This window comes from Nematolebias whitei, chromosome 3 (genome assembly GCF_014905685.2).
Source record: "Nematolebias whitei isolate Nwh7 chromosome 3, NemWhi1, whole genome shotgun sequence".
Lineage (NCBI taxonomy): Eukaryota > Metazoa > Chordata > Actinopteri > Cyprinodontiformes > Rivulidae > Nematolebias > Nematolebias whitei.
Genome location: NC_056500.1, coordinates 24,050,694 through 24,078,415, shown reverse-complemented (window position 1 = coordinate 24,078,415; position 27,722 = coordinate 24,050,694). Strand labels below are relative to the sequence as shown.

Sequence of the window (27,722 nt, the reverse complement as noted above, 5' to 3'; positions counted from 1 at the left end):
TTCAGACGGTTAGCTGAGGTGGTGTCTGAGCCTGAAGGTTATGAAGCTGGGGGAAGAAAGTTCCTGGTTTCCTCGGCTGCAGTTCAGTTTTGGGAAGACAGTCAAGTCTTTCTGGCGTCCTTCTCATTAGAACCTCTCTGTGGTTCTCATTTAAATAACAGCGCCGACTGTAGCACAGGTTGGCGGTGGCAGAAACCACCGGTGTTTTCAGTGAGCAGGGGCATGGCTCGTGTTAGATTGGCACATTTAGAAGATTCACGTTCATTTAATGAAGACCGAGTACACCAAACATTTTTAAGGCCGTGAGAGGTTTTCAGATTTTTGACAGGATTCAATTGAACATGGATCAAGATTTGATTTGCAGCTAAAGTGCCTTTAACAGTGTCATGCAGCAAGGAAGGCTCAACCCTTGACCCGTTTGCTTCATATCACGCAAGGCTTACTGTAGAAACCAGCCCAGAAGGTTGAGTGAACCTTCACCTTCTCAACGTCCCATGCTCTGGCAGCCAACAGCTAATTTTTCCATGAGAGATGTGTTTCCTACAGTCCAAGTTGCCATCTTAAGGCAATAAATATCCCACCAAGTCTGAGTTCTTAGGCCTACTAAGGTGAGAAGAAGTAGCAATGAGTGGTGATGATTCAGAACCGGACGTGTTCTTGCTGTTGCTTACAGTAGAAGCTGGAATCTCTCAAACAAGGAGCAAATGTAAGTGTGCATGTGGCAGTGCACGTGTAGTTCAGCAAGATAAATTGTTTCATAGAAAACTATTTGGGTTTAAAATAAAGGGTCAGTGATGAGATCCCTGCTAGTATCTTCATGCTGAATGTGTGTACTGTAGAAATGGAAGTGAAGGCACACACAGTACATGTTGGCTGAACATCGACAGGAAGTAAAAACAGCTGGTTCCACCCAAAAAACACAACGTCTGAACTCAAGAGGCAGTTTTTGTTCTGTAAAGTCACCATGTGTCACCCAGCAGGTCCCTGTGTTCATAAAGAAGGGGGTGGGGGGGGGGGGGGCACTGATGGATAAAGGTTAAAGCCAGTTAGTGGAGGCTGAGGGACCAAGAAGTAGCTGTAAGGTGTGTGTGGGGGGGTGCAGGTGAGGGGGGCTATAGGATTCCATCCATGAAGCTTGTGTCGAGCCGCTGGACGAGAACCCGGATGAAAGACATTTCTTTGCGGGTGTTCTCAAAGATGACCCGCGGGTCATCAGACTGGCAGCGCAGACAGTTAGGAGCCATGACCATGGCCAAGTTGTTCACATCCATCTTGGTGATGGCCACATTGGCTGGCTGAGCAAATACCTGGAGACCAAGCAGAAATCTACTCTCAGGAGAACTCTTTGTGTTCTGTTTGTTCAGATCAAATGCAAACCTTTGGAAATGTTCGGTTTTTAATCTTTTTCTAGGTTGACTTGTATTGAATTTGCCTAAGATTCTGTAGCAAGAGGTAAACAAACGTTCTGGAAACGGCTGAGCAGTATTGTTTGGAAACAGAAGAACATTACAACTCCTCGCGTAACTATAAGACCAATACATCTGCTCTCATTAACAAAAATGTCCTTTATGAGATGTCAATAAAAACAAGGAGATCTTTCATGTCAGATTTTAGCTTGTTTGAGCTTCAAAGATCATCAAATGAACATAAGAACCTCTGATGGAGATTTAAGTTTTTTTTTTGGAGTTTAGTAGTCTTTGTGACCTGTGTTTGGGAATGTTACCTGTAGGAAGCGGATGAGGTAGCAGAGTACCAGCTTGTTGATGTGGGGCAGACCCAGAACCACATTGACAGCTGCCTCTGGGTTGTCGTAGCTACTGATACACTCCTCGTAGAACTCATGAGGGATCAGTGGCTCTTCTAGCTCCCTGTACCAGAGTTTCAACAAAGAAGCTGGGGACACAGAGGGACAGACTCAACTTCAGGTACACTTTTATTGTTGGAGACAATTAACAGTTTTTCACATGCACTGTTTTTTCAAGGTCATTTTTAAATAATAATAAACTGTTCTGTTCCATCTTTATTAATATATCGGAGGTCTTCTTCTTTTGACTTTTCCCTCTTCAGGGGTCATCACAGCGAGTCATCCTCCATTTCACTCTGTCCTCTGCATCCTCTGTCCTCACTCCAACTACCTCCATGTTCCCTCTAACTGCATCCATATATCTCCTCTGACTTTTTTCTGGCAGCTGCATTTCTAGCATCCTTCTACCAAGATATCTACTATCCCTCCTCTGGACATGTCCATACTATCTCAGTCTGGCCTCTAACTTTATTAACATTTAACATCAACATTTATCTCCTAGTTCTTCAACCTGTGCTGTACCTCTGATGATCGCATTCCTGATCTTATCCATCCTTGTCACTCCTAAGGAGAACCTCAACATCTTCATTTCTGCTCCTCCCAGTTCTATCTCCTGATTTTTTTGTCCATGTTTTTTTCTCCAGACAATACAACATAGCTAGCTCACCACTGTCTTGTAAACTTTTCCTTTGACCTTTGCTGCCACCCTTTTGTCTCAAAACACTCCTGAAACTTTTCTCCATCCTGCCTGGACTCTCTTTTTCACCTCTTTGCCACACTCCTCATTTTCCTGGACAGTGGACCCCAAGTACTCAAAGTCCTGCACCTTTGTGTACTCTGCTCCACCTGCCTGCTTCTCATTCACACGCGTACTGTCTTACTACGGCTAACTTTCATTCCTCTTCTTTCAAGTGCATAACTCCACCTCTCCAAATTCTCTTCCACCTGTTCCCTGTTCTCAACACAGATCACAATGTCATCGGCAAACATCCTAGTCCATGGGGATTCCTGCCTGACCTCAATTGTTAGTCGGTCCAGCACCAGAGCAAACAAGAAGGGGCTCAGAGCTGATACTTGATGCAATCCTACCTCCACCTTGAAGCTATCTGTCACTCCTACAGCACATCTCACCACTGTCCTGCTGTCCTCATACATGTCCTATACCAGTCTAACATACTTCTCTGCCACTCCAGAGTTCCTCATGCAATACCACACCTCCTCCCTCGGCACCCTGTCATGTGCTTTATCTAAATCTACAAAGATACAATGAAGTTCTTTCTGACCCTCTCTCTACTTCTCCATCAGCATCCTCCAATGATATATTCTGAGGTCATGAGTTCTTAAAAATAAAATCTGTGAGGCAGAAGCCTTGGGTTTGTATGAATTTTAAATAGTGATCTTTGAGGAAATGCCACACCGATAGCTGTAAGCCAACATTGTGTCAGAGCAGGGCCACAGAAGAATAATACAATGTCACACTCATCTGGGAAAAAAAGTAGAGGGTCCAAGTGAAATGTGAGTATGTGACAGCAGTATATTAAAACTCCTGCAATTCTGTTAGGGTTTTTAGTTTTAGTGTGTCATCACAACATTATCAATGAGCCCCATCAGGCCACCCTTTTAAAACCTTTCTGGGGGTTCTCTTGTCCAAGTCTTGTAGTCCCTGACTGCACTGCTGCAAATGACAAAAGTTAACTGCAGATATCCTGAAATGGCTTTCCGAACAGTTTTCTATAAATTAAACAGGGTTTGTGTGTACCTGGAATGTGAGGGTCTTCCAGACCTGTGGGAATTTTCCACTGATCCACTTGCAGCTTTAGGGCATTGACTTCATCTATGTCTCCAGGTACCCTGGAGGTCAAAAATCAAAGAATGTTTAGACTTCAGCTCCTCATCCTGCATCCTCATTATCTTTCCTTCCTTTTTTTTTTTTTTCCCCCGTCCTGTCCGGCATTGTGACACTTAGAATTATTGTCTGAGTGTCAAAGTGATGCCCAACAGATTTACTTTCACAAACAGAGCATTATGGCTGGCCTTAATGCTCCACTTGATATATAAATTAAATTTTATTAGAATATGCTTAGGGTTTGTTTCAGATGTAATGGACACGGGGACGGAAAACAAAGAAGACAACAAAGCAGAAAAGTGAGAGAAGAGTTAAAATGTAAAGAAGGAGATAGGAATAGAGGAGAGAGAGAGGGATAAAGAGAACACAAATCAACATCATTGAAGTCTGCCTCTAGACCTGCGGAAAGAGAGAAAAAAAAAAAAACGACAAAACCAAGAAACCACTTATATAATGATAGTTATAACATCATTACAAAGTATTTTATACATTACATGGTGATACAATATATATTTGATGGCCACCACAACCCAACTGAGTGTGTATCTGATAAACACCTGAATCTAAACACCTGTGTGAGCATGCTTATCACTATAAGGTTTCTTATAAAAACGTTCAATAGTGGATGTGGGGACCCATAAACCCGTCTCCGTAGGACACGAAGGTAACACAGGGAAGCCTGGAACCACAGACACACAGCGGCCCCCAAGCCTGGAACTCCGGTAGTCCCCCAACAGGGACACCCGCACCCCCCAGAGAGAGAAGCAAAGGGAAGCCCCGGGCGATCCCCAGCAACCACAATGCAGAAACCCCCAGGAGGCTGTAGCGACGAGTCAACAGGCCCCGCCGGCAACCTGCCCCTCCAGAATGAATCCGGCCATGGACACCAAGCCCCGAGTCCCGAGGTCATACCACCCCACAACAGAGGCCCGACAGAGCCAGGGCACCCAGGCCCCCGCAGGCAGCCACCAGGGCGGGCCTGCACACACCCCACCACCCAGCCCCAGCTGCTGAGAGCCGCCAAAGCACCGGTGGCAGGGGGGCCCACCACCGGGGGGAAGCACGACCCACCAAATGGGGGGCCAAAACTGGTCTAAGAGAGATTATCTTTCCTTCTGAACAATCAGTCACTAGTTAGCACACAGACACACACGCACACAAACACATCTGCAAGACTCCTTTATTAAAATGCCACCTTCACATTCTTTCATTGTGCAAGATAAGATTTAACACTGAATGTACAGGTACCTATTCTATGTTTTGTACCAAATATAATCAATCCAACTCAGATGCAGTCCAACCTGCACTGAAAACAAGCTCAAGTTTGTGCAGAAAATGTTAACAGCTTCTTCTTTCTGTGGGAATTGTGGTTTTAGGCCCCTGGTGTCTAGCCCCCTGGTGCTGTGTTTATGTCTTGCTTTCTTCCCATCCTCTGTTTCCATCTTTATAGGGTTTGTGTTTCCTTGGTATCTGGCTCCATCTTGTGTCATGTTTATGTCTTGCGTCCTCAGTCTCTGTCTTTGGCATCTGTGATTACTCACAGGTGTCTTCACTTTGTCTAATTTGTGTTTGCTTTATTTAAGCTTGTGTGTTTGTCTCACGCCTTGTCCTGGCATTGTCTTTTGTCCACTGGTGATGACATGTCTGTTATACGAGTACCTCCTGATCATTCCATGTTAGTTTTGCTGCCCTGTCAGCTCTTTTGTTAATAAATTATTTATTTATATAATTATCTTAAGTCTTTGCCTGCACCAGTGGGTTCACCAGCCTCTTGTGACACTTTCATTATAGACAATAGATGGCTCCTAAAAGGCAACCTGGAATAAACTCTCCCAGGGAGGCTGAGATGTGGGCTCCCTCAATAGTGGAACACTCTCTCAGGTCCCCCTTTTAAAAAATGCAAACCACCACTCTGGTCTGCCACTCCACAGGTCTTATCCCAGCCCTCCATGTGACACTGAAGACATGTATCAACCATTATAGCCCCACAACAGTCAGCCTCTTTAGCAACAACCTTTTGTGTTTTGCCCTCTTTGTGCAAGGTGTCAGTGGTCGTCTTTTGGACAACTGTCAAGTCAGCAGTCTTCCCCATGATTGTGTAGCCTAGAGAACTAGACTGAGAGACCATTTAAATGCATTTGCAGGTGTTTTGAGTTAATTAGCTGATTAGAGTGTGGCACCAGGTGTCTTCAATATTGAACCTTTTCACAATATTCTAATTTTCTGAGATACTGAGCTTGGGGTTTTCACAAGTTGTCAGTTATAATCATCAACATTAAAATAAATAAACATTTGAAATATATCAGTCTGTGTAATCAATTAATATAATATACAAGTTTCACTTTTTGAATGGAATTACTGAAATAAATAAACTTTTTCATGATATTCTAATTTTATGACCAGCAACTGTATATCCATCATATGTGTCATGTCATAAATGACAAACCTCCTTTCTCTGGCTCTGATAACATGTCCAGTTAACACAGGTTGGACTCCATAGGGATACACTGGGTCCATCTTGGTATGAGTCAGTGACTGGTATTGTCCAGTTTTGTGACCAGCAGGAGCAGGTTGACCTGAGGCTGACCTCTAATGTTGTCTGTTCTCATAAGCAGTCTCTGTTAGTGGGTCAGTGATCAGTTCCTGGCTAATAAATGTGATCAGATCAAGACTTACCATTTTTTCATCTCTCCATCTGATATTTGTGTCACATAAATGTGGTCTCATAAAAAAGTAGGAGCGTTATTCAAGTTTCCTGATGCATGCTCAACAATCCAGGAAGAAAAATCTAAAGTTCTACTATTTATTTATTGCTTTTTGAACGTCCAGAGGACCTGACTTAACTTTTCTAGGTTATTCAAGTTTCCACTCCCGTGCCTCCCAGGCCTCTTAACACTGATCATTTGAGAAAACTATGTTTTATAGTTTTCATATTGCTTAAAAGTATAGCTTCCTCAAATGATCAGGGTGGCTCTTGGAGTGGCCAGATATGAATCTACCATTGGTTATTCCCTGGCTCATCATTGCACCTTGTGGTAGATAAAATTGCTTCTTCCATGATCTGTTACGCTGTGTTGCCTCAGAAAAAAATAAAATAAAACCTACCTCTGTTCTACACAATGTAATTCCTACCATGTTAAATATCTTGAACCAAAATCATTGTTTACTTGCATTCCCTGTTCACTTTCAGTCCAGAAAAACACTCATCCCCAAAACTATAAACATCCATTATTCAAGACCCTCAGCAATGGGGGGCATTGACATACTGCTTGTTTACTTTGCGACCTCTGCTGTGATCATGGACTTGTCTTCCCCATCCATCCTGGGACTTTGCCTACTCAAAGATGGACATGCTGAACATATACAATATCTCCAATCTGGGTCAGAAGTTGCCCACCTAAATCAGGTACAGTGTGGGTCAGGGACTGCTTTCCCTTTCCGAGTTGCCTAACTGTTTGCCAGAACCTCCTTAAGGTCAAAGAAAAGTCTTTCCCCATGGCCTCTCCGAATTCCTCCTACACCTGAGTTTTTGTATCTGCAACAATTGAAGCTGCAGACCTTCTGGTCACCCTGTACCTGTCAGCTGCTTCAGGAGTCTTTCAGGACTACCAAGCCTTAAAGACTTCCTCCTTCAGCTTGATGGTCTCCATAGGTCATTCGGTTGCCACCAGGACACACAACAATAATCTTCATGCCACAGATCCTAGAATCCACATCTGCCAATTAGGATTCCATATCTCAGACTTACAGTTAAGACCTCAAATATTATGTTGTGCTTCATTAGAACCAGTATGATCATGCCAGACCTGGTCCCAACAAAACAAAAATTGGACATGAAAAATAAATTCTACTGAGCCCATTTTTTCCTGTATCGTCCAGCAGCACCTTTTTATGGCTCACTCACCTAAAGATGCCTTCCGTTTGGTCTCCGTTGAGACCCAGAACCTCCTCAGAGAGTCGAGTCTGGACCCAGGGCAGCTGATGATCTGGATATCGCTCCTTCTGAAGAGCCATCACCTCTTCTAAGGAGGAACCAAACATAGATGGATTGAAGATGGCATTCCTGGCATGCTTGATTTCCTCCAAACAGGGTTTCTGCAGGCCCTGAAGACAGAGATACACATTTCTTGTAAAAAAGGTGGTAAAACTGGAAAGCAGATGAAATTTACAAAAAAAATATCAGTGAAAAATGTTGAAACACTTAAAAGTTTATAAAAACCTAAAACAAAAGAAATGTAGCACTCTATGTATACAGTTAATTACTAAAACTTGTATTTACCAGTAACTCACTTAAACCAAAAAAATGTTTCTTAAAGCATACTGTAAGCTTATGTTGAAGGGAGCAATTTGGAATAGCAGAAATAAAACCTGGACAAAATGTATATGCTAATTATGAAATCTGATCAGTTACTGGATTGTTAGATTAATTACACAATTTCACATTTAAAGAGCATCCAGAGAGGCTTTCCGGATTATGGTTTGGTTGGCCAACAGTTTTACAGGACAAAGTAAACCCAAGATTATATGACAAATAAATGAAAGATAATTCTCAAAAGACACCGCCTTGAATTGCCATCTTTTTGTGTTAGAGGAATTTGTGTGCCTATCAGTTCAGTGTCCCTTGACTGGATGTGGGTTACCGGGGGCCCACCCTGGAGCCAGGTCTGGGGGAGGTCTCGACCCATGGGGCCTGGTGCTGTGACCCTGGCTTACTAAAGCTGGCTCTTGGGATATGGAACAACAACTCTCTGGTGGGGAAGGAGCCTGAGCTTGTGTGTGAGGCTGAGAGGTACATACTAAATATAGTTGGGCTCATGTCTCACAGCAATGGCTCTAGAACCAATTTCCTTGAGAGGGTTTGGACCTTATTCTACTCTGGGGTTGTCCATGCTGAAAAGAGCTGAGTTGGTGTGTGTTTACTTTTAGCCCTCTGGGTTGGTGACTATGTGTTGGAGGTTTTTTTAGATGAGATAGTAGCTTCCTAGCACTTTTGGGTGGGGAGCCAGGTTCTGGCAGTTGTTTGTGCCTACGCACCAGCAGTCCAGAGTATCCAGCTTTATTGGAGTCCGTAGCTGGGGTGCTGGAAGGTGCTCTAGCTGGGGACTCTTTTATTCTGCTGGGAAACGTCAATGCCCACATGGGTAATGACTGTGTGATGTGGAGGGGTGTGATAAGGAAAAACGGGTTCTCTGATTTAAACCCAAGCCTTGTTCTGTTGTTGGACTTCTGCACTAGTCACTAGTTTGTCCACCACAAATACCATGTTCGAACTTCAGGGTGTACAAAAGTGCACATGGCACTAGGTCACAGATTGATGATTGAACTTGTGGTCCTGTCATTTGATCTGCGGTCGTATGTTTTGGACACTTGGGTGAAGAGAAGAGTTTAGTTGTTAAGTGCTCACCACCTGATCCACCTATGAGTTGGATCAGATGGTGGGGGAAGATGCTAGAAAGAGTCAGTAGACGTGTAACAAGGGTTTGGTGGGATCGCTTGGCAGAAGATCCTGTCTGAAAGATCTTCCAACTCACACCTCTGAGAGAACTTTAACCACATCCCAGCTGAGGTGGGGGATATTGAGTCAGAGTGGGCCATGTTCTACGCCTCCACTGTCAATTTTCAATTGTCTCAATGCAAACCAAACTCTCACACCACTTGTGTATAAGTTAACTTGGTTTTTATATATAAAAATGTTTCTGTTCAGTGCCCAGAGATGACTTCTGTTGTGACTTGGCGCTACATAAATAAAATTTATTGAATTGAATTGTATAGGGACCAAACAGCCCATAGCAACGAGCTCCCAATCCCATATTCACTCAGCATCCCCCACAGTGCACCTCGTGGAACATGGTCAAAAGCCTTCTTCAAGTCTACAAAACACATGTAGACTGGATAAGCAAACTCCCATGACCCCTCGAGGACCCTAGTGAGGGTAAAGAGCTGCTGATCCAGTGTTCTGCGGCCAGCACAGAACCCGCATTGTTCCTCCTGGATTTGAGGTTTGACCAATGATCAAACTTGATTATTCTCCATTACCCCTGAATAGACCTTACCAGGGAGGCTAAGGAGAGTGATGCCCCTATAATTGGGATACACCCTCCGATCCCCCGTTTTGAAGAGTGGAACCACCACCCAGTCTGCCAGTCCAGTGACACTGCTCCCAATGTCCACGCGATGTTGCAAAGGCTTGTCAACCAAGACATCCCCACAACATCTGGAGCCTTAAGGAAATCATCTGAGCTATTTTTTTTAAACAAAACTCTGATATTCAACAATTGAGCTAAAACTTTTTACCTTCTTGGCTCCAGTGAGTGCAGCTTTCATCAGTTTTCTGTAGCAGTATTTGGCATAACTGCTAATGGCAACTCCTTGAGTGAGAGAAAAAATAGAATAAATACAGAGTAAGAAGTTATCTTGTTTGCTCCTTTGCAGTTACAGAAGTATTCAGATGCACCATGTTATCTTACCTTTTGTGTCATTTAGCGGGTCCATGTGTCTACAGATGTAGCCTTCCAGGTAGGCGTGGAATCGAGGCGTCGGAGGAAAGAATGCCAAACAGATGGCCATCAGCTCCCAACCACGCTCCAGGCTATCATAGCGGAAGTTCTCTGTGGTTTGACGACACAGCTGGATGTAGAGCTCATCACGTAGACCTTGGTTACTCCATCCTCGCACTACCACCTGAGATTTTAAACCAGACAGTAAGGCATCATAGAAAAATGTACAAACAAAGAACATTCGTCCATCCCTTATCTGTGGCCATGTTGTGAAGGCAACGGGTCTAGAAGAGATAACCCAGACAACCCGCTCAGCGACACTCCACTCTTTGACTAAACTCTTTCTTTACAACATCAGATCGAAGCAACGACCTCATTACTGCTGACATGATCACAATCTGTCAATCAACCAATCCATCACTTGTGATCAAGACTCCCTGATATCTAAACTCTTCCACTTGATGCAGAGAATCATTCTCAAATCAAAGGGAGCATTCCACAGTTTCCTGATTGAGAACCCAGACTGCTGAAAACCACCCCAGTGTACACTGAAGGCCATGGCCTGAAGATGACATCATAACCCCATCATCTGCAAAAAGCAGAGAGGAGACCTTGAGGTTCCCAAACCAGACACCCTCCTCCCTATAACTGTATCTAGAAATCCTGCCCTGTCTGACTCAACATAGAGGGTTGGCAAACAAGAGTCAAACACTCACAGAGATTGAGCTAGACCTTGTGCCATCATGGGCAGCACAATGGCACAAAGTTTAGTCTAGTGGTGGTTAGCACTGTTGCCTTATAACAAGAAGGTCCTGGGTTCAAGCCTCGGTTTGGACCTGTGGTCTTTCTGTCTGAAGTTTGCATGCTTTCCTCGTGTTTGCATGGGTTTTCTCTGGGGTACTCCAGTTTCTTCCCACAGTCCAAAATCATACATGTTGAGCTGCCTTCAGGCCCACACCTCCCTTGCAAAAGAGATATGTGATCTCAATGGGATTTGCCTGGTTAAATAAAGGTTAATAAACTGTGCTGAGGATGCAGACACAGTTGTTGTTTTGGTTATACAGGGATTGGATAGCTCTTAAAAACAACCCTGGTACATCATAAAAATGTTTCTTCTATTGTCGAACAATATCCCTATTGAGGGTCAGTATTTCCAACAATACCCCAAGTCCAGGTCAGCAATTCTCTATTTAAGTCAAGCCTAGCTTTGGATGGGGCCTACTTTCTCTTTTTAAGTCACCTATTAATTTGCCAGAATATCCTCAAGGCCAAAAAATGTTCTACTATATGGCCTTTTTAAATTTCTCTCATGCCTAGCTTTTACATCTGCAACCACAAAGCTGCAGTCCTGGCTACCATGTACCTGTCAGCTTCTACCAGAGTTCTTCAAGACAGCCAAGCTGCAAAGGCCTCCTTCAGCTTGATTGCTTCCATCACCTCTGGTGTTCACCAGTGGGTCCCATGGTTGCTGCTGCAACATAGATCAAAGACCTTCAGGCCACAGCTCACAGAAGCTGCTCTGCCAAAGAGCATTGCACATCACCCATTTGGATTCCATGTTACCTACCTCATGGAGGACATGTACAAATCTCTGCTCGAGTTGTGAGTTCATGAACCCTTGGACGGGCATCTCCTCAAGATGTTCCCAGTTCACGCTCACTATGTGCTTGGGTTTACCAAGTCTGTCCAGCAGTCTCCCTCTTCACCAAATCCAACTCACCACCAGGTGATCAGTTGACAGCTATGCCCCTTTCTACACCTGGTTGTTCAAGCTGTAGGACCGCAGTTCCGACAACACTTTTGCAAAATTGATCATTGAGCTGATCAGATACAACCTGACTTATGATGTCATTTTTTTAAAGTCACTATCAACAACCTGAACATAAATGCCAATCTAACACTAAACAGAAAAATCAACAGGGACAACCTAATCCGAACACAGAACCTGAAAACATCCACCTACTTCTGTCCCAAGACCACTCAACATGCAATGTAGCTCACCCAGTCTCTTGCATTCAAGTACATGTCATTTCAGTAATTCAGACTTAAATGTAACAGTAAACCACAGAACTTACTGTTTCTGTAAAATTTTATCGTGTAATGAAACCAAAACACAACTTTAATATTGAAAATTGTATGATTATACTATTATGAATTAAACTGTTTCTTGCTCAAATAAAAAGCAGTTTTACAGAAAATAAAAGGAAGTAAAACTTAAGAAAAACTACATTGAAATGATTTATTTTATATAAAATTAATATTAAAATTTAATGTAACATTTCACATGTGCTGAATTCTTAGGCCTTCTCTGAAGGACCTGAAGGTTCCCCACTGGTCAAATATCTCATGAACCAATGATAGATTTCAGCAAAACTCTCAGAAAGTAATTATTGGTTGTATATGCACAATTTTAATTTTAAAGATGCTATAAAATAAAATTGACATGAACTGACACTTAAAACTGCCTGTAGTTTCTTATCTGCAAACTTTTACTTTCAGACCACAGAAATCACACCACCAAGGTGAGGCGTGAGGTAGCTGAGGGAACAGTACGCCATGTTTCAGGGTCTAGGTCCATGTGAAACAGAAACACACACCTCTAGAGCCACAGAGAAGGGGTCCACCTTGGAACGTCGATCTCCCATGTATGTCTGTATGAGTTTAAAGAGGTCCACAGCCTCCTTTTTCACCGTGCGGTCTGTGGTGACGATCATTGGCTTCTTGATGGGCTCGCTGCTCCAGGCCAACATATTGGCAATGGAAACTTTTCGTCTGAACAGACCCTGTGGAACAAACCAGGGGTGAATGTAGAAGAAAAAAAAAAATACTATTTTAGATCTGCAGTCAAATTAATGACACTGGCTAAAAATGTCACAAGTGTCTTCTTTTCATCCATCTATTATCTTTTACCCGCTTATTCCATTTTGGGTCATGGGGGTCACCGGTGCCCATGTCCAGCAATCACTGTGCGAGGGGCAGGGTACACCCTGGACAAGTCACAAGTCGATCACAGGGCCACATAGAGACAAACGAGACAAACAACCATTCACTCTCTCACTCACACCTAGGGACAGTTTAGAGTTACCAATCAGCCTAACATGCATGTTTATGGTCTGTGGGAGGAAACCGGAGTGCCCGGAGAAATCCACGCATGCACGGAGAGAACATGCAAACTCCACCCAGAAAGGCCCCCGGACCAGGATTTGAACCGGCATCCCTCTCGCTGAGAGGCAGCAGCTCTACCAGTTGCACCACCGTGCTGCCCGTGTCTTATTTTACTCCACCATTTTCCTTTCAACTTCTTACACATCCTGGTCATTGTTCTTTAGCTCCTCCTCGTTTTTTGTTCTGTTTTTCCTGTGCAACCATTTTGACTCTCATTAGCATATAGAGCTACTGTATCTTTTAAATCTGTTGCACAACAGCCTCTTGAATCAAGGTCTCATAGCCCCAAATACTATGCAATATTCACCTCCCCAATTACAGCATTTTGGCTTTGTATCAGTACTATCATCACTCCACATTTAACACCTCTTTATTTCCTCTTTCTTTCTCTCAGCTAATAACTCCTGGCAATCAAAACCTTTGCCTAACCTTGGTACACATTCTCTCACGTTGCACTATATAAATCCAAAATACAATTCTTTAGGAATATCTTTACATTCAAATTTCACCAGTACAGTTTCCCACTACATTTTCTCGGCACTTCTTGTCTTTCTTTTTGCGCATTTAACTTTACCGTTGGGCATTTTAAAGTGTCATTTTTACACTTAGGGTATCCCTGGCATCTTTACAGACACTATATTTTTCTTCCCCAACTCTTACAGTTTGAATGTCTTTACCTTTACAAATAGAATTTTCTACTTGGACTTTAGAGTTGCCTATTTACCTTCACCCACCTGTGCTTTGGCATTTTTGTGAGTCTTACTGGATCACCTTTCTTTAGCCCACCTTCCCAATCACATCTCACCACCACATTCAGGCTTTGCTTACATGTGAACAATCTCTGAAAACGTTAGCAATTTTTCAATAGTAATTGTGATAAAGTCACACGTTTATACAGGAATGCTGTTTGTTGAATCCTAATCCTAACCCATGTCAATAAAGAACGCTGTGACATTTGGATGTTAACAACATGTGCATGCACCCAGACATTTCAGTCTGGAGCATGAAGACAGTTACAGCCAATATGGTGAGTACAGGAACGTTAGTTTGGAACAAGAGTGAGGTTGGTTCGAACTGAGGACGGAGTTGGTTTGCTCCTACACATTGAAAAGGGTGAGCAGCACAAACAGCACACTTGTATCCACCATTGTTGCTGCTGTTCATCTACTCACATTAAAAAACTACTGACTTCATCCGCCTCCGCCTGTATGCACTTGCACAATTTCACATTGATGCTGGGTATTTCCAAAAACCTCCATTCTGAGACCTGGATCCAAAAAGCTTTGGTGTCAGAGAAAACAAGTTACTGTCATGCACTCAGCCGAACTTGAAGGCTACCGTTTCACTCAAAGCAGGCGTCATGTAAATTGGGCCACAGAGATGCTGCCTTGGGCTTTTTAACCTCTTCCTCTCCGTACTGTGTTTTCTTTCTAATCTGCTCTCATATTGCTTATTCTTTTTTTAAAATAACTCTTTGATGCTTACCACCTATCCCAGTTTTAAACAGTCAAACATCAGTCCCTCTCTCTAAGCACCAGAAATTTCACATTTATTGTTTATTTATTTATTGCATCCCCATTCTCCCTGGGGTCAGTAGAATATTAGACTTTATTGTAGCTGTTCACTTTTATATATTTTTTTATTTATCTCCAACTGAATTTATTTTTGTTTGAATGACAGTCATATGTGGGTCGGTTGTGAAACATTTTGCAATGATGTGCCTTCTTAAACTCTGACCAGCAGAGATGGCATCATCAAGCTCTGGTTTGACAAGTTTTGAGTAATGAATCTTATTTTAAATATAATTGTGCTGGAAGATGTGGCATTCCACTTTGGATGGAGCCACCTTTCTTTCTAGGAACATGGCTGATTTTGTTGGTCAACCGAGGGATGAATTAAAGCACAAAGGGGATCACGACCCCAGACTCTGGACCAGCCTGCCTCTAGATATTCAATCTTCCGAGTCTGTCCAGTCTTTTAAATCCAGTCTGAAAACTCACTTGTTACACTGGCTTTTAATCCAAGTTCAGTTTGAGCCCATCAGAACTCTGTAGTTGTGCTATTTTCTTGCTTAAGTTTGTTTTTAGCATATTTTATTATGCTTGTGGTTTTTTAAATGTTTGATCTTTTAATTAATTTTATTGTCACTAAGCACTTTTGCCAACACTTGTTTTTTAAATACCAGAGATTGAACCCCGGACCTTTTTGCTGTGAGGCAGCAGTCTTGCTGACCACTAAGGTGTTGTACTGTCACCCACCCAAACCTTCACTGAAACAGTGCCAGCTCACTCACAGTCCACTTCAAATAAACCAAAAAAACAAAAACAAAAAAAGGCTCAAAAGAAATAATAAATCATGAAAATCTATTTCACGTGCTACCTTCTCAATAACAGGCGGCAGGCAGCGATTTCTCCACCTACTCAAGTGTCTGATGCTGCCTACTCGGACTGACACTTTTTATTTCCACCCTTTGGAGGGAATCGACGTGCCGGTGTGTGATAGTCAAATGACCGATTTTAGTTGCTCTAGCAGGAAAGACACAACCTCTCAGAGACTGCATTTTAATATTTGTCAAAAGTGCAGATTTCAAGCTACACATCAGTTTTTAAATTGTGTTGGCTGGCAAAGCAAAACCAGAGTTATGATGAAAAAATCCATGCCACATATTTTTCTGAAAATCATTGTCATATCTGAAGCATGTTAGAGCAAAAGGCTGTAGCAGACGTGCAGTCTCAGAAACAAAACACCCCCATCACCCTCCGCTTTCAATTCCTACCCTCGCCGAACAGATAAACAACCTCCTCCCTCCTTTCTCATGGAGGCTTGAAGTTATTTGTCAAGCGTCAAAGTATCTACAGGAAGAAGAAGAAAAAGACGTGGAAGTTGAATAGAGTTCAGCGCAATAAAGACAGCAAGAGCGAGAGTGAGTCATGAGGTTTGAGAGATTTGTGATGTTTAGCATGTTTGTGTTTTAGGGTGTAGTTTAGTGTGTTTAGTGTTTAGGCATGTTTAGTGTGTTTGAGTCAAAACAATGAGATGATTTTTGAACATGAGGTGGATGGAGTTGCAGACCAGAGGAGGACAGAACCAGAGTCAGAATCTCTTAAGCCCCCAGTATACTCCCGCATATGTACGTACGCGGAGGTACGCAAGTCTCAACCCTCAGCGTGCATACGCGCATCCCTCCGTGCGGACGTACGTATGCGGGAGTATACTGGGGGCTTTAGGCAGAGGAGAGGATCATGAAGGAGAAACACAGTCTGAGTCAGACAGTGAGGACTTTGTTGAAGAAGAGGGTGATCATGATTTGTTTTAGAACAGGAAGAGCACCGAGTCCCACTAGGAGGTCTGACTCTGGGGTCCTGAGCCCCTCTGTTGACTGGGTCAACAGAACCAGGGATCAGTTGTGAGCTCTGGAGAACAGAGGAGAATGTGTATGTTGAACCAGAGGGCGTACCAATGGTGGAAAATACCCCTTTTTGTTTAAAATACCGTAAAATAAATATCTTGTCATAAAAATAAATAAAAAAAATAGTGTAGTTTTTAAACAAAAAAATCAAAGTGTTAAAATAAAAATATATATATATTTAAATTAGACTTTTTTATTTTAGGCTAAAACAGCTAAAAAAGACTGACTAGTTTTTTTAGTGGTGCAAATATTTAAAACTAGTTAATGAGTTAAATAAGGTGGTTGATTTTCCCCAGAGGAACATGAATAGTCTTAAAGTTAAAGGGTCCGTCTTATTTAAATGTACACAATATGATGCTTTCTTTCTTTCTTTCTTTTTTTTCTCTCTCTTTTTTCCTTCTTTTTTATAGATTACTGTTGTTGTTAGTCTGTAATGTTTGATTTATGTACATAAATTGGTGAATTAAAAAAAAACCAATATGATGTTTGGTGTCGGTCAGATTTTATGATCTTGTCTGTAGTTACAGAAAACAAAGTGAGGTTTTTGGAGCTGCATGAATTCAGCTGGGGCTGCTGCAAGATAAAGACTAAAGATGAATTAATTGTGAAATAATTCATTATTAGTTTATTGAAAATGTATGTTATCTCGCTCTACAAAATCAATTGACAGATGTTGCTGATTATGACTTCATAATCCTTTTCATGTCTGTGGTGCTGGTAAGACTTTTTCATCAGTGATCAGTGTTTAAACAGTCTGCATTCACCTACATTTTCACAACAGAACATCTACTGTATGTGTTTATGTTGGGAAATGACTCCAGCCTCCTACCCTGAACAATTAGCCTCCTACTCATAAAGTTAATAAGAAGGCTGCAACAACAAGTTTGAGATAATTGTGACATGACCTGACCAGGATATGAACCCTTCCTCCCCCACCAACAGAAGAACAGTTTTGTTTTCTTAAGTCTTACCTGTGTGTGTTTGTTGAAGTGCTTGGATGCCCAGTTCTCAATGTCAGTTTCTGAAGAGGGTTTTCTTAAGCTGAATTCTGGGAAAATACCACAGCTGGCACTTGGCATCATGTTTCTGGCATTTCGACTGGCTTCAAACTGGGCGCAGGCTCCCAGATCCTCCGACTGTCAGGAGGAAACAGACAAATCAATAGAAGATGGAAAACACCTTTATTTGCAGAACATTGTAGAAGTTTACATATCAAAGTCACTAATGTTGAAGGAAATTTTACATATTAATGCAATAGTCGCATTTTATTGACAATAAAAGATCAAAATGTTGAGAAAAGGTGTCTTTCGAGACATTGGCAGAAAAAGTGAAACCCACTGTTCTCCTGAATCCAACTGGATTTAATTCTTGTTACCATAATGACGGCTTATGAGGATCCTTTACTGCATTAACTACAAAATAATACAAAACACTTCTTCAGTTTAATCAGTTCGCGATGTGGTTCTCATACTGCAGAACAACTCGGAGAACTTGTTTCAACTCTTCACAATCAGTGTCTCAGACTCACACAGAGCATCCATCCACCCATCCATCCATCCATCCATCCATCATCTTTATCCACTTCTTCCTTTTTGGGTTGCAGGGGTCACTGGTGTCCATGTTCAGCCATCACTGTGTGAGAGGCGGGGGACACCCTGGACAGGTTTCTATTCCATCACAGGGACATAGAGGTAAATGAGACAAACAACCATTCACTCTCTCACTCACACCTAGGGACAATTTAGAGTTACTAGTCAGCCTAACATGCATGTTTTTGGTTTGTGGAAAGAAACCAGAGTACCCTGAGAAAATCCACGCATGCATGGAAAGAGCATGCAAACTCCTCCCAGAAAGGCCCCCAGTCGGGATTCGACCGGCGACCTTCTCCCTGAGAGGCGGTAGCTCTACCAACTGCGCCACCGTGCTGCCCCACATTGACTACTGATTTCTAAATACTCTCACACTTCCTGTAGGTCTAGACCAGGGGGTCTAATCCTGGTCCTGTCCCGCATAAGTTGGATGTTTCGCTGATTTGACATGCCTGATTTGGATGATCAAGTGAAGAACAGGCTTCTGCAGAAATTGAAGACCTGCTGAAGAGCAGGGAAACAAGCAAACCATGCAACGTAGTATCTGCTTTTCTGAATGACATAAAATACTTTAACAAACTTCTGTTTTTTTTAGGTTAGCACCTAGTGTTTAGTGTATACAGTATGTTTGAGACTCTTATTGTGAAGGATTCATACCAGTTCTGTGAGTTCCCTAGGTAAACCATCCATCCATCCTTCCATCCATAAATCCATTCATCCTTCCATCCATCCTTCCATCCATCCATCCATCCATCCATCCATCCATCCATCCATCCATCATCCATGCATCCATCCATCCATCCATTATCTTTACCTGCTTCTTCCTTTTTGGGTTGCAGGGGTCATTGGTGCCCATGTCCAGCTATCACTGTACAAGAGGTGGGGGGACACCCTGGACAGGGCGCAAGTCTATTACAGGGCCACATCGAGACAAACAACCATTCACTCTCTCATTCACACCTAGGGACAATTTTACAGAAAAATTCACGGAGAAAACATGCAAACTCCAACCAGAAAGGCCCTCGGGCTGGAATTTGAACCGGGGCAACCTGCTTGCTGAGAGGTGGCAGCTCTATCACCTCCGTCACCGTTCTGCCTAGGTAAATTAGTTTGAATAAAATATGTTTACTAACTTAAACATTAGGTCAGCTGTAACAGAATATATTTAACGTTTCCATTCATAGACCTGTTGGAAACTTGTAGGAAAAACAAACCTACCACAGAAACAAAGAGTCAAGCGTAGCTTGTGCATTTTAATTATTCCATTGTCCTAACGGCTGATGTACCTGAGAAGGGTGGAGGAAGGGTTCAGGGGAGGCCAGGTTGGTCTGAACAGAGAGGCTCTTCTCCAGCAGCGCCTGAGGGAAGCCTAACCGGTCAAAGGTACTGTGTTTCCAGTGGTGACCTTCGCTCTGCGCCAGCGCCTCATCTTCACTGAATGCCCTCACTACTGGTCCTGGAAACGGCAGTGGCATTGCCCCATCGCTCTCATAGCCATCCTTGGAGCCGCCACCCTGGGACACTCTGCCTCCATGCCCAGAGTCCCAACTGCTTCTCTGTTTCATCACCTGCTGCGCCTCCCACGCTAGCCTGGCCTGAGCCAACATGGCCTCTGATGCTGTGCCCAAGAGCTCGCCCTCCCCACAGCGACCCAGCTCCTGAGGAAGGGACGGCTTGCGGCTCTTACGTTTGCGATTGCTGCCGGGAGAGAAAGTCCCGGGCCTGGGTGAGGAGGAGGAGAGTGAGTGGGTCTGGCTAGATGTCCAGGATATTGAGTCTTCATATAAAAATCTCTGCTCTGCCTCTCTATCCTCTCCACGATAGTCCAAAAGGTGGCGTGGGTCTCTAATCAGAGACTGACTATGCTGCAGAGTGAAAGATCCACCATATGAACCACCGTAACCCCCAGTGGTACCGTACCGCAACAAACGGTCAGCAGTCTTGAAGCGTGGACTGGAAGATGACTGCTCCACATACACCAGCTGCTTGACATACTCTTTTCCCACTGGACTGTACTCCAGACTCTGAGTTTTTTCTGGGCACTTCTGCCGGGTCAGGACCAGCTGGCCATAGGGTGACTGACTCTGCTTTGGAGACAGGTAGAGTGGGGCCGGAGACTTGCGAGCAGGTGATTTGGTAGAGCCATAAATCGAACATGAGTCAGAGAGGTGCACGTCAGCAGGAGGTTCTTCATAGATGGGAGGGGACTGATACTCGGAGGGCGGCTCCTCGTACAGGGGGGGCTCAAAGGCATAACGGGGTGATGGAGGTTGGGAGTCAGCTGAGGGGCGGCGATGGCTGCCAGTGCCGTCCAGTTCAGCCCGCTTCAGAAACGGAGACTGGCGGCGGTCAGAATACAAAACAGGAGAGCCATCAGATTCTGAGAGTGGGTTTCCTCCAGACAGATGTTGGTTCCATGAAGCGGTGCCCCCTCCAGAGAGAGCACCAGGCGTCTTGGGTTCACAGGGAGAAAGGCTGTTTCCTTGATGAGCCAAAAAGCTGGGCTCTCTGTCCGTCACCTTTATCAGCATTCTCTCCTTTGTACCAGTGTTCCACCGAAAAGGAGAAGTCCTGAGGGGAAAAAAGATTTTTCATCTTAACAAAGCACAATGAGTTATCAATTATAAACAACAAGATTTTAATTCAGTTTTTTATATAGAGCCAAGTCACAACAAAGCCCTCTCAAGGCACTGCACAGAAACATTCAGACTCATTATAAAACACAAATTAGTAAACTATCTAAGAAAGCCAGCAGATTGTGTTAAATCTTTACTTCGTCGCAGTCTCCCATCCTGAGCAGCTCATTGGTGACAGTGGAAAGAAAAAAACCCTCCCTTTTAACAGGAAGAAACCAAAGTAAAACACTAAACAAAATAAGATATTTCTGAGTTTGTCTAAACACTAGAAAGAAGGAAGTATCTTTAATTTTCTGGATTTGTTGTACAGTGTAACTTCATATTATGTCATTTAAATTTATTCTTGGTCAAATCTCTTTTAAAGTGTGGATGAGTGTGTCAATGTGTATATTACACACACACACACACACACACACACACACACACTTTTAAGAAAGAACCTTGTTTAATTCTGATTCTAATTCTAATAACCTTTTTTTTTGTAATGTGTAATGCAGATGTAGTCATTATTTTGTACAAATGAACAAAACACACGATCAACCAGTGTTTTCTAAACTTTATTTGATGACTCAAGATTGAAACAATTGGTGCTTCAGTCGATGTTCTTATTGCTTCAGTTGTCCACCAGTTCTCCATCACTGAAGCTTTAAATCTTTTTTGGGACATTTGTAAGAAAAGCCTCAGAGCTTCACATGCCCATCACTATTAAAAGCTAAAATTATTTTACTAACAAACAAAAATGCTGCCGTGGCAACAAACTTACAGAGCTCAGAAGGAAAAAAACTATGGTAAGACCAGGATTGTGGCAGATGACCAACAATGCAGAACTGGTGAATGGTGAACCCAGAGCCTGAATAAATACATCACGGGTAAATGGAAAGTGGAGGCACCTGGGTGATTACCAAGTGGAGACAGGGGTGAGGAAAAGGCTGAATGAAGAAACACTGAGGAGGTCGACGGAGGGTCAAGGAGAAGAGGCACAGGGAACTAAACAAGAATCTCCAAAACACCCCTAACAATAAAGTACTAAAACACTGGCTGGACTCGATCTAAACTGAGAGAGGAAAGAGCCGAACTGAAGTAGCATAAGAATGATGAGGTAAACACAAGAATCCCAAGACACACAAAGTAAAACAAAGAAACCTGGTCTAAAACACACAAAATATACACAGATATGACAATTGTTTGCTGATTTTAGATTTTAGCTACCCTGTTGTTAATTTAGCTTTTGCTATTTCTGTCTTTTGGTGTTTGTTTAGCTAATTTTAGCTGTTAACCTTTGTTTAGCTAGTCCTAGTTTTGCTCTGATTGTTTCAACAAATGTCAGTAGTCACTCATAGTCACAGCTCAACATTTATGTTGTACTTTAGTAGAAAATGTACATTTATACTAGCAAACCTCCAAGTTAACCTTACCTAAAATATGTAAAATAACCAAATGAACTTTAACTTTGCTACTTTATATTTCTGCTATTTTTGGATATAACTGGGACCATAAGTACACAATTTCATTCCACCTCATGTACCACATGTGATGTGAATGACAATAAAGAACCTTGAACTTCTTTTTCTCCACTACTAGCCCAGAGGAAAGTTGTCTTGTATAAAACCGATCCATGATGCAACAAAGAACGACAAAGTACATAATGTAAAAACTAACAAAACAAATCCTGTAAAACCAATAAAAATAAAATAAATTAAAAAACATCCAACCAATATGAAAACATTTCGATAGGAAGAGGCAAGGTCAAATGTTAACATCAGATGAAACAATTGTGTCAGATAACCATTTAGTTGGCTCTGATTATTGCGCAACTACTTCAGAGTCACACATGTTAACATGTGTAGCATCCACGTTTCCTTCTGTAAACACAGCGTGCTGTGTGTGACACCACGTCTTCTGTGGGTCGCCTCAGGGCCATAAACTGTTTACATGAGTCTGAGGCCAGTTGCACTGAAATTATATTGTGAACAACCACACAAAAAAATCATTTCCATGTCTCCTGGCCCTAATGGGAGGTCCCCTCGGTGTGGAGCTACAGAGACTGAAGGTCAGCATTTAGAGGATGAGTGCAGTTCAATAGGATGGAGCTGAACTTCCAAATGACTGGACTTCTGAACCCGGCAGACCCTGAACACCTGTTGTAATCTAAAGTTCTCAGATAATAGCACAATTCCAATTACAGGCTAATTATTGATAACATTTCTCCAACCAACAACTTTCCTCTTCCAGGAACAAACTTCCAGACAAACGAGATCAAGGATGGAAGAGACCTGTGACACAAACACACTCATTCTAGAGTTAGGTTTCTGGTTTCTAAATTAAAACATAAAAATGTTTGATAAACTAAAAATCATCTTTAGGTTGCCAAAAAACAAACAAACAAACAAAAAGCCTGTGGCAACAAGAAAGCTTTCCCATCAACGAGCGGTCCCGTTCTGCTCGTCCAACAACCGTACAGAGGAGGGGGTCGTGTGGGACAAATAACAAAAGGTGAACTCGGTGAGAAAGAGGGATGTGTGAAATGAATTGGTGCCTGGACAGCCTTGGTTTCTAAATAGTTTTACAGACTAATCTCCTTGGCCACATTTGAATGGCAGTACTGTGAGTGGGTGTATTTGAGGTTGTTGGGATGTTGGTGGGGGGAGGGAGGTGTCAGGTTTTACTGGTTACTAATATCTGAGATCTCAAAATGATATTTTTTCACCCCAATATTCCTCTTTTTTTATTGTCAGTCTTTATTTGTAACTTTTTAAAAACAGTTACTCTGAGTTCTAACATTATAAGGATTCTGTTTTTACATCTGCAGACGAACACAACTCCTACTTCATGTCTCTTACAAATTAAAACCAGATTCTAATTTAACCGGTTTCCAAGAAAAAGTTCTTGGTCGAAGTTGGCGCGTTGATTATTTTTCAAGTTATCCAGCTCAGAAGACGGAAGGACAGTTGGCTACAACTCTTGACTCATTACTGACTTTTTTATAGCTACTGATGACATAGGGGTTAATAGGGTTAATAACAGTCATGATTTTGAGATGCATTGTGTGGTCTAGATACATTCTTGCCTACTTCTGGTTTTTTAGCATCTAATTAAAAATTTTGATTGCTTGTGTAATGACGAGTATCAATATGAGTACCAATCAGTACAGCTGCAACTACTGATCATTAAAGTAATTGACCAGTCAGTCATATGTTTTATGATTAGTCTGTAGGCTACTTGCTGTTGGATGCATCTCCAGTGTAAATCTCAGAACTCTGCATGTCTTCAGCTGCAAAACAGAAGTCCAACTTCTTTGTCTTTGTTCTTTTTATTGGTCATGTTCTGGATGACTAAGAATCTACAGAAACGTACAATATCAAAGTTGGTGTGGGACGGTATCGATGTTAACATGATGAGATTCATATGTGAGTTTGTTTTACGTCACTCCTATTCCAGAAACACAAAGCTGCGTCCGAGGAGCCGTCAAGAGGCAAGGTCAAATGTTAACATCAGATGAAGCAATTGTGTCAGATAATCATTTAGTTGGCTCTGATTGCGCAACAACTTCAGAGTCACACATGCTAACATGTGTAGCATCCATGTTTCCTTCTGTAAACACAGCGTGCTGTGTGTGACACCACGTCTTCTGTGGGTCGCCTCAGGGCCATAAACTGTTTACATGAGTCAGAGACCAGTCGCACTGAAATTATATTGTGAACAACCACACAAAAAAATCAGATCTCAGCAAAATTTAGAACTGAGCATCAAGACCTGCAGAGTGAACAAAGACTAAAAAAAAATAAATAAATCAGACTGTAAGTGTCACTAAACCTTCAGGTTCAGGTTTGGTTTATTTTTCATGTGCAAAATCAACACAAGGTCAACAATGCAATGAAATGCTGAGGATGAGAAGAACCGTCTCGACTCGCACCCCCCCCCCCCCCCCCAAAAAAAAAAAAAAAAACAACAAGAAATACCAAAGCATGCAGCAAAAATATTAAAACATCCTAAAAATATTAAAACCAAGTAACCAAAGTTGAAAAAGAAATACATCTACAGTGTGATTCGGTTAGCAGTGAGGTTCTTTCAGCAGCATGGTTATGTCCTGGCAAAAGACAATGCAGACATGTTCCTGTTTTTAGTTTTCTAAATCGCCTTGTGATCTAACTGTTTTTTGCTGCTATTCCTCTTGATTGTCCTTTTGGTTGCTATTTTGTTTCGATTTGTTAAAAAAAAAAAAGAGAGAAACTTAAATTTGTATGCCTATTTTATGACTGTCTATTGTTGTCGTAGTTATCCATTGCTGTCATCACTCTTTGTTAAGAAATCAGGTCTCTCTTGTAAATGAGTCCTCGAAGCTCAATGGGATTAACCTCTCTAAATAAAGATTGAATGAATGTTCTGTTAGCGGCATGGTCTTGTTAGCAGGTCTTGTTAGCAGGCCCAGTCAGCAGCTTGATGGTAATAAGGACCGCAGCAGCTGCCCTCACAGACTGCAGTCCAGAATCGGGTCTGGCAAACAAAGAACATCCCAGGTTTCCCTGCGGAACTGAACGGGTCCGTACTGCGTGTGCAGGCAGATGGAGGATCTTGTTAGCAGGTCCGGTCAGCAGCTTGATGGTAATAACGACCAAAGCAGCTGCACTCACAGACCACAGTGCAGAACTGGGTCCGGCAGACAGAAAACAAAAACAAAGACAGGCTTTAGGCGAGCCAAATTGCCCTGATGGTAAGCACGCAGCTGGATATGTCATCGATTCTTGGGGAAAGTGGAAGGTAATGTGTCTATCTCTGCTGTCAAGCGAGGATGGTAAGGACACATATATAATTAGATTTATGATAACAGGTTTCCTGCTTTTTGGAATTGGCTGGTTCCTGGTTTATCTACAAACAAGGAAGTCATCGGCAGCAAATTTGGCCCTGGTCAGGCCGCCTGCCTTATGTGATGGCTTGGTTCGTGCCTCGAGTACCCAGACTCAATTGCTTTGCGAAATAAGCCGCAGATTGGATGTGATTTGTGAGAATCGCAGGCCACTTGCAGCCCCTAGGATTCGCTGGCAGGATGGATCAGACCTCAGGGAATACTCTCAGATACAGAGCAGTGGTGTGTCCACTTAATTTGGATATTTCGGAACCAAGAGAATCGACACAAACACAAGGCAGATATAATCAGTAAAGTTCTTCCTGTCCCCAAAACAAACATGTTTATCAGAATTCAGCTCTCTGACTGGCCTTGACAGGCCTCCTTATCTTAATCCACCTGTAGGCTCTGTAAACCTGATGCTCTGCCACAACCCCCACCCCCATCCCACCCCCCACCGAGTAAGTCCATGGACCAATCAGAGAGGCCCGGCTGAATAAACATTCTGTCATCATTTAAGGACTCTTTGGATTCGATCTGACGCTGTCCTTGGCCGACCTCGGAATCCCCCCCGAGAGTGTTTTCGGATCTCTCCAGAGGGAACTGACCAATTATACCACTCTCATCGGAACTCTTACAGTGCCTTTGAGTGTTCTTGACACGCTCGCCACCCTTGTGTCCCCCCTCCCTTGCAGAATGTCGGTGTCACTATATGCTTGTGTGCAAGTTTTTTTTCTTTTTTCATTTTCAGGCTATCTATCTTCGGCCAAAGATTGGGAGCCTGTTAGGAATTTTTTTTTGCCCCCAAAACCTATGTTGTCACTTTCACCACTTTTATTTGTCTGTCCAAACAGGTCTCACTTGTAAAAGAGTCCTCGAGACTCAATGTGATTTATCTGTATAAATAAAGGTTGAAACATCTAAGGTTTCCCCGTGGAACTGAATGGGTCCGTAGAGTTCAGTCCATGCAGACAGATGGAGGATCCTCTTAGTAGCATTAGCAGGTCCTGCTAGCCGCTTGATGGTAATAAGGACCACAGCAGCTGCTCTCCCAGACTGCCCTCCAGAACTGGGTCCAGCAGACAGAGAACATCCAAGGTTTTCCCCGCAGAGCTGAACAGGTCAATAGAATTCAGTCCATGCAGGCAGATGGAGGATCATGGAGACAACCACCATGACAGGTCAGAGCCTGAGCCCAAGGCTGGAGGGGGGCCGGGAACCAAACCATGATGGCAGGATGGCATGATGGCAAGGCAGCGACACACAAAACTCCACAAGTGTGTCGCAGTCATACCCTTAGTGTGGGCACAAAAAAATGTTTAAAACAAGAACAACAGGAACAAAAAAAGATTGAGTCAAAGTGGAGCTCCCATCAGTGCGGCCATACTGCGGCGCTCACAACGTCACTCAGACTCACTTACACAGACAGTGATGAGCTCTGCACATCGGTTATTGTTGGAGCAGACGGCTAAAATAAAAGATCCAATAAATTTTCAAGTTTTACTTTTTATCAAATTGGACTAGAAATCAAACCCTGAAGATTTTTCTACCAAAATTTTTAACCCCTAACGTCCCTGAATGACCTGTTAAAGTGACAACATTCAGAGCTTCTATTTCTGATAGAAACGTTCAACGTGAAGGTGTTAAAACTGCCTTACCACGCAAACTTCACCTCACTGCTACTGAAAAATACCAACATGCTTCACACAATTACTTCAGACTTTTTGCACTAAACATCTAATCAAATGTTATGGTTTTTAATTTATTTGTAATGTCATGGTTTTTTTAAACTATTTAACATCATTGACAGCAAATGCATAAGTTGCTCATTTTTAAAATAAATATATAAATTACTTTTTTGCCTTTGATAGTAAATGCATATACCATGCTCCAAATTACGCAAATTGTATTTGTGTTTTATATATATATATAT

General features: G+C 42.6%; 1 protein-coding gene across 1 annotated transcript in view; it reads right to left on the bottom strand.

The window, feature by feature from the left end:
- Nucleotides 1-1,030: 1,030 nt before the first annotated feature.
- Nucleotides 1,031-27,722, bottom strand: part of arhgap39 (Rho GTPase activating protein 39) — a 39,779-nt gene continuing 13,087 nt past the window's right edge. The window contains exons 3-11 of the mRNA XM_037674704.1: nucleotides 19,597-20,881; nucleotides 17,693-17,857; nucleotides 12,745-12,930; nucleotides 10,118-10,331; nucleotides 9,945-10,018; nucleotides 7,555-7,754; nucleotides 3,564-3,655; nucleotides 1,724-1,893; nucleotides 1,031-1,307 (exon numbers count right to left, since the gene is read on the bottom strand). Coding sequence (XP_037530632.1) covers nucleotides 1,113-1,307; nucleotides 1,724-1,893; nucleotides 3,564-3,655; nucleotides 7,555-7,754; nucleotides 9,945-10,018; nucleotides 10,118-10,331; nucleotides 12,745-12,930; nucleotides 17,693-17,857; nucleotides 19,597-20,881 — 2,581 coding nt within the window. The 3' untranslated portion in view covers nucleotides 1,031-1,112. The remainder of the gene's footprint in view (nucleotides 1,308-1,723; nucleotides 1,894-3,563; nucleotides 3,656-7,554; nucleotides 7,755-9,944; nucleotides 10,019-10,117; nucleotides 10,332-12,744; nucleotides 12,931-17,692; nucleotides 17,858-19,596; nucleotides 20,882-27,722) is intronic.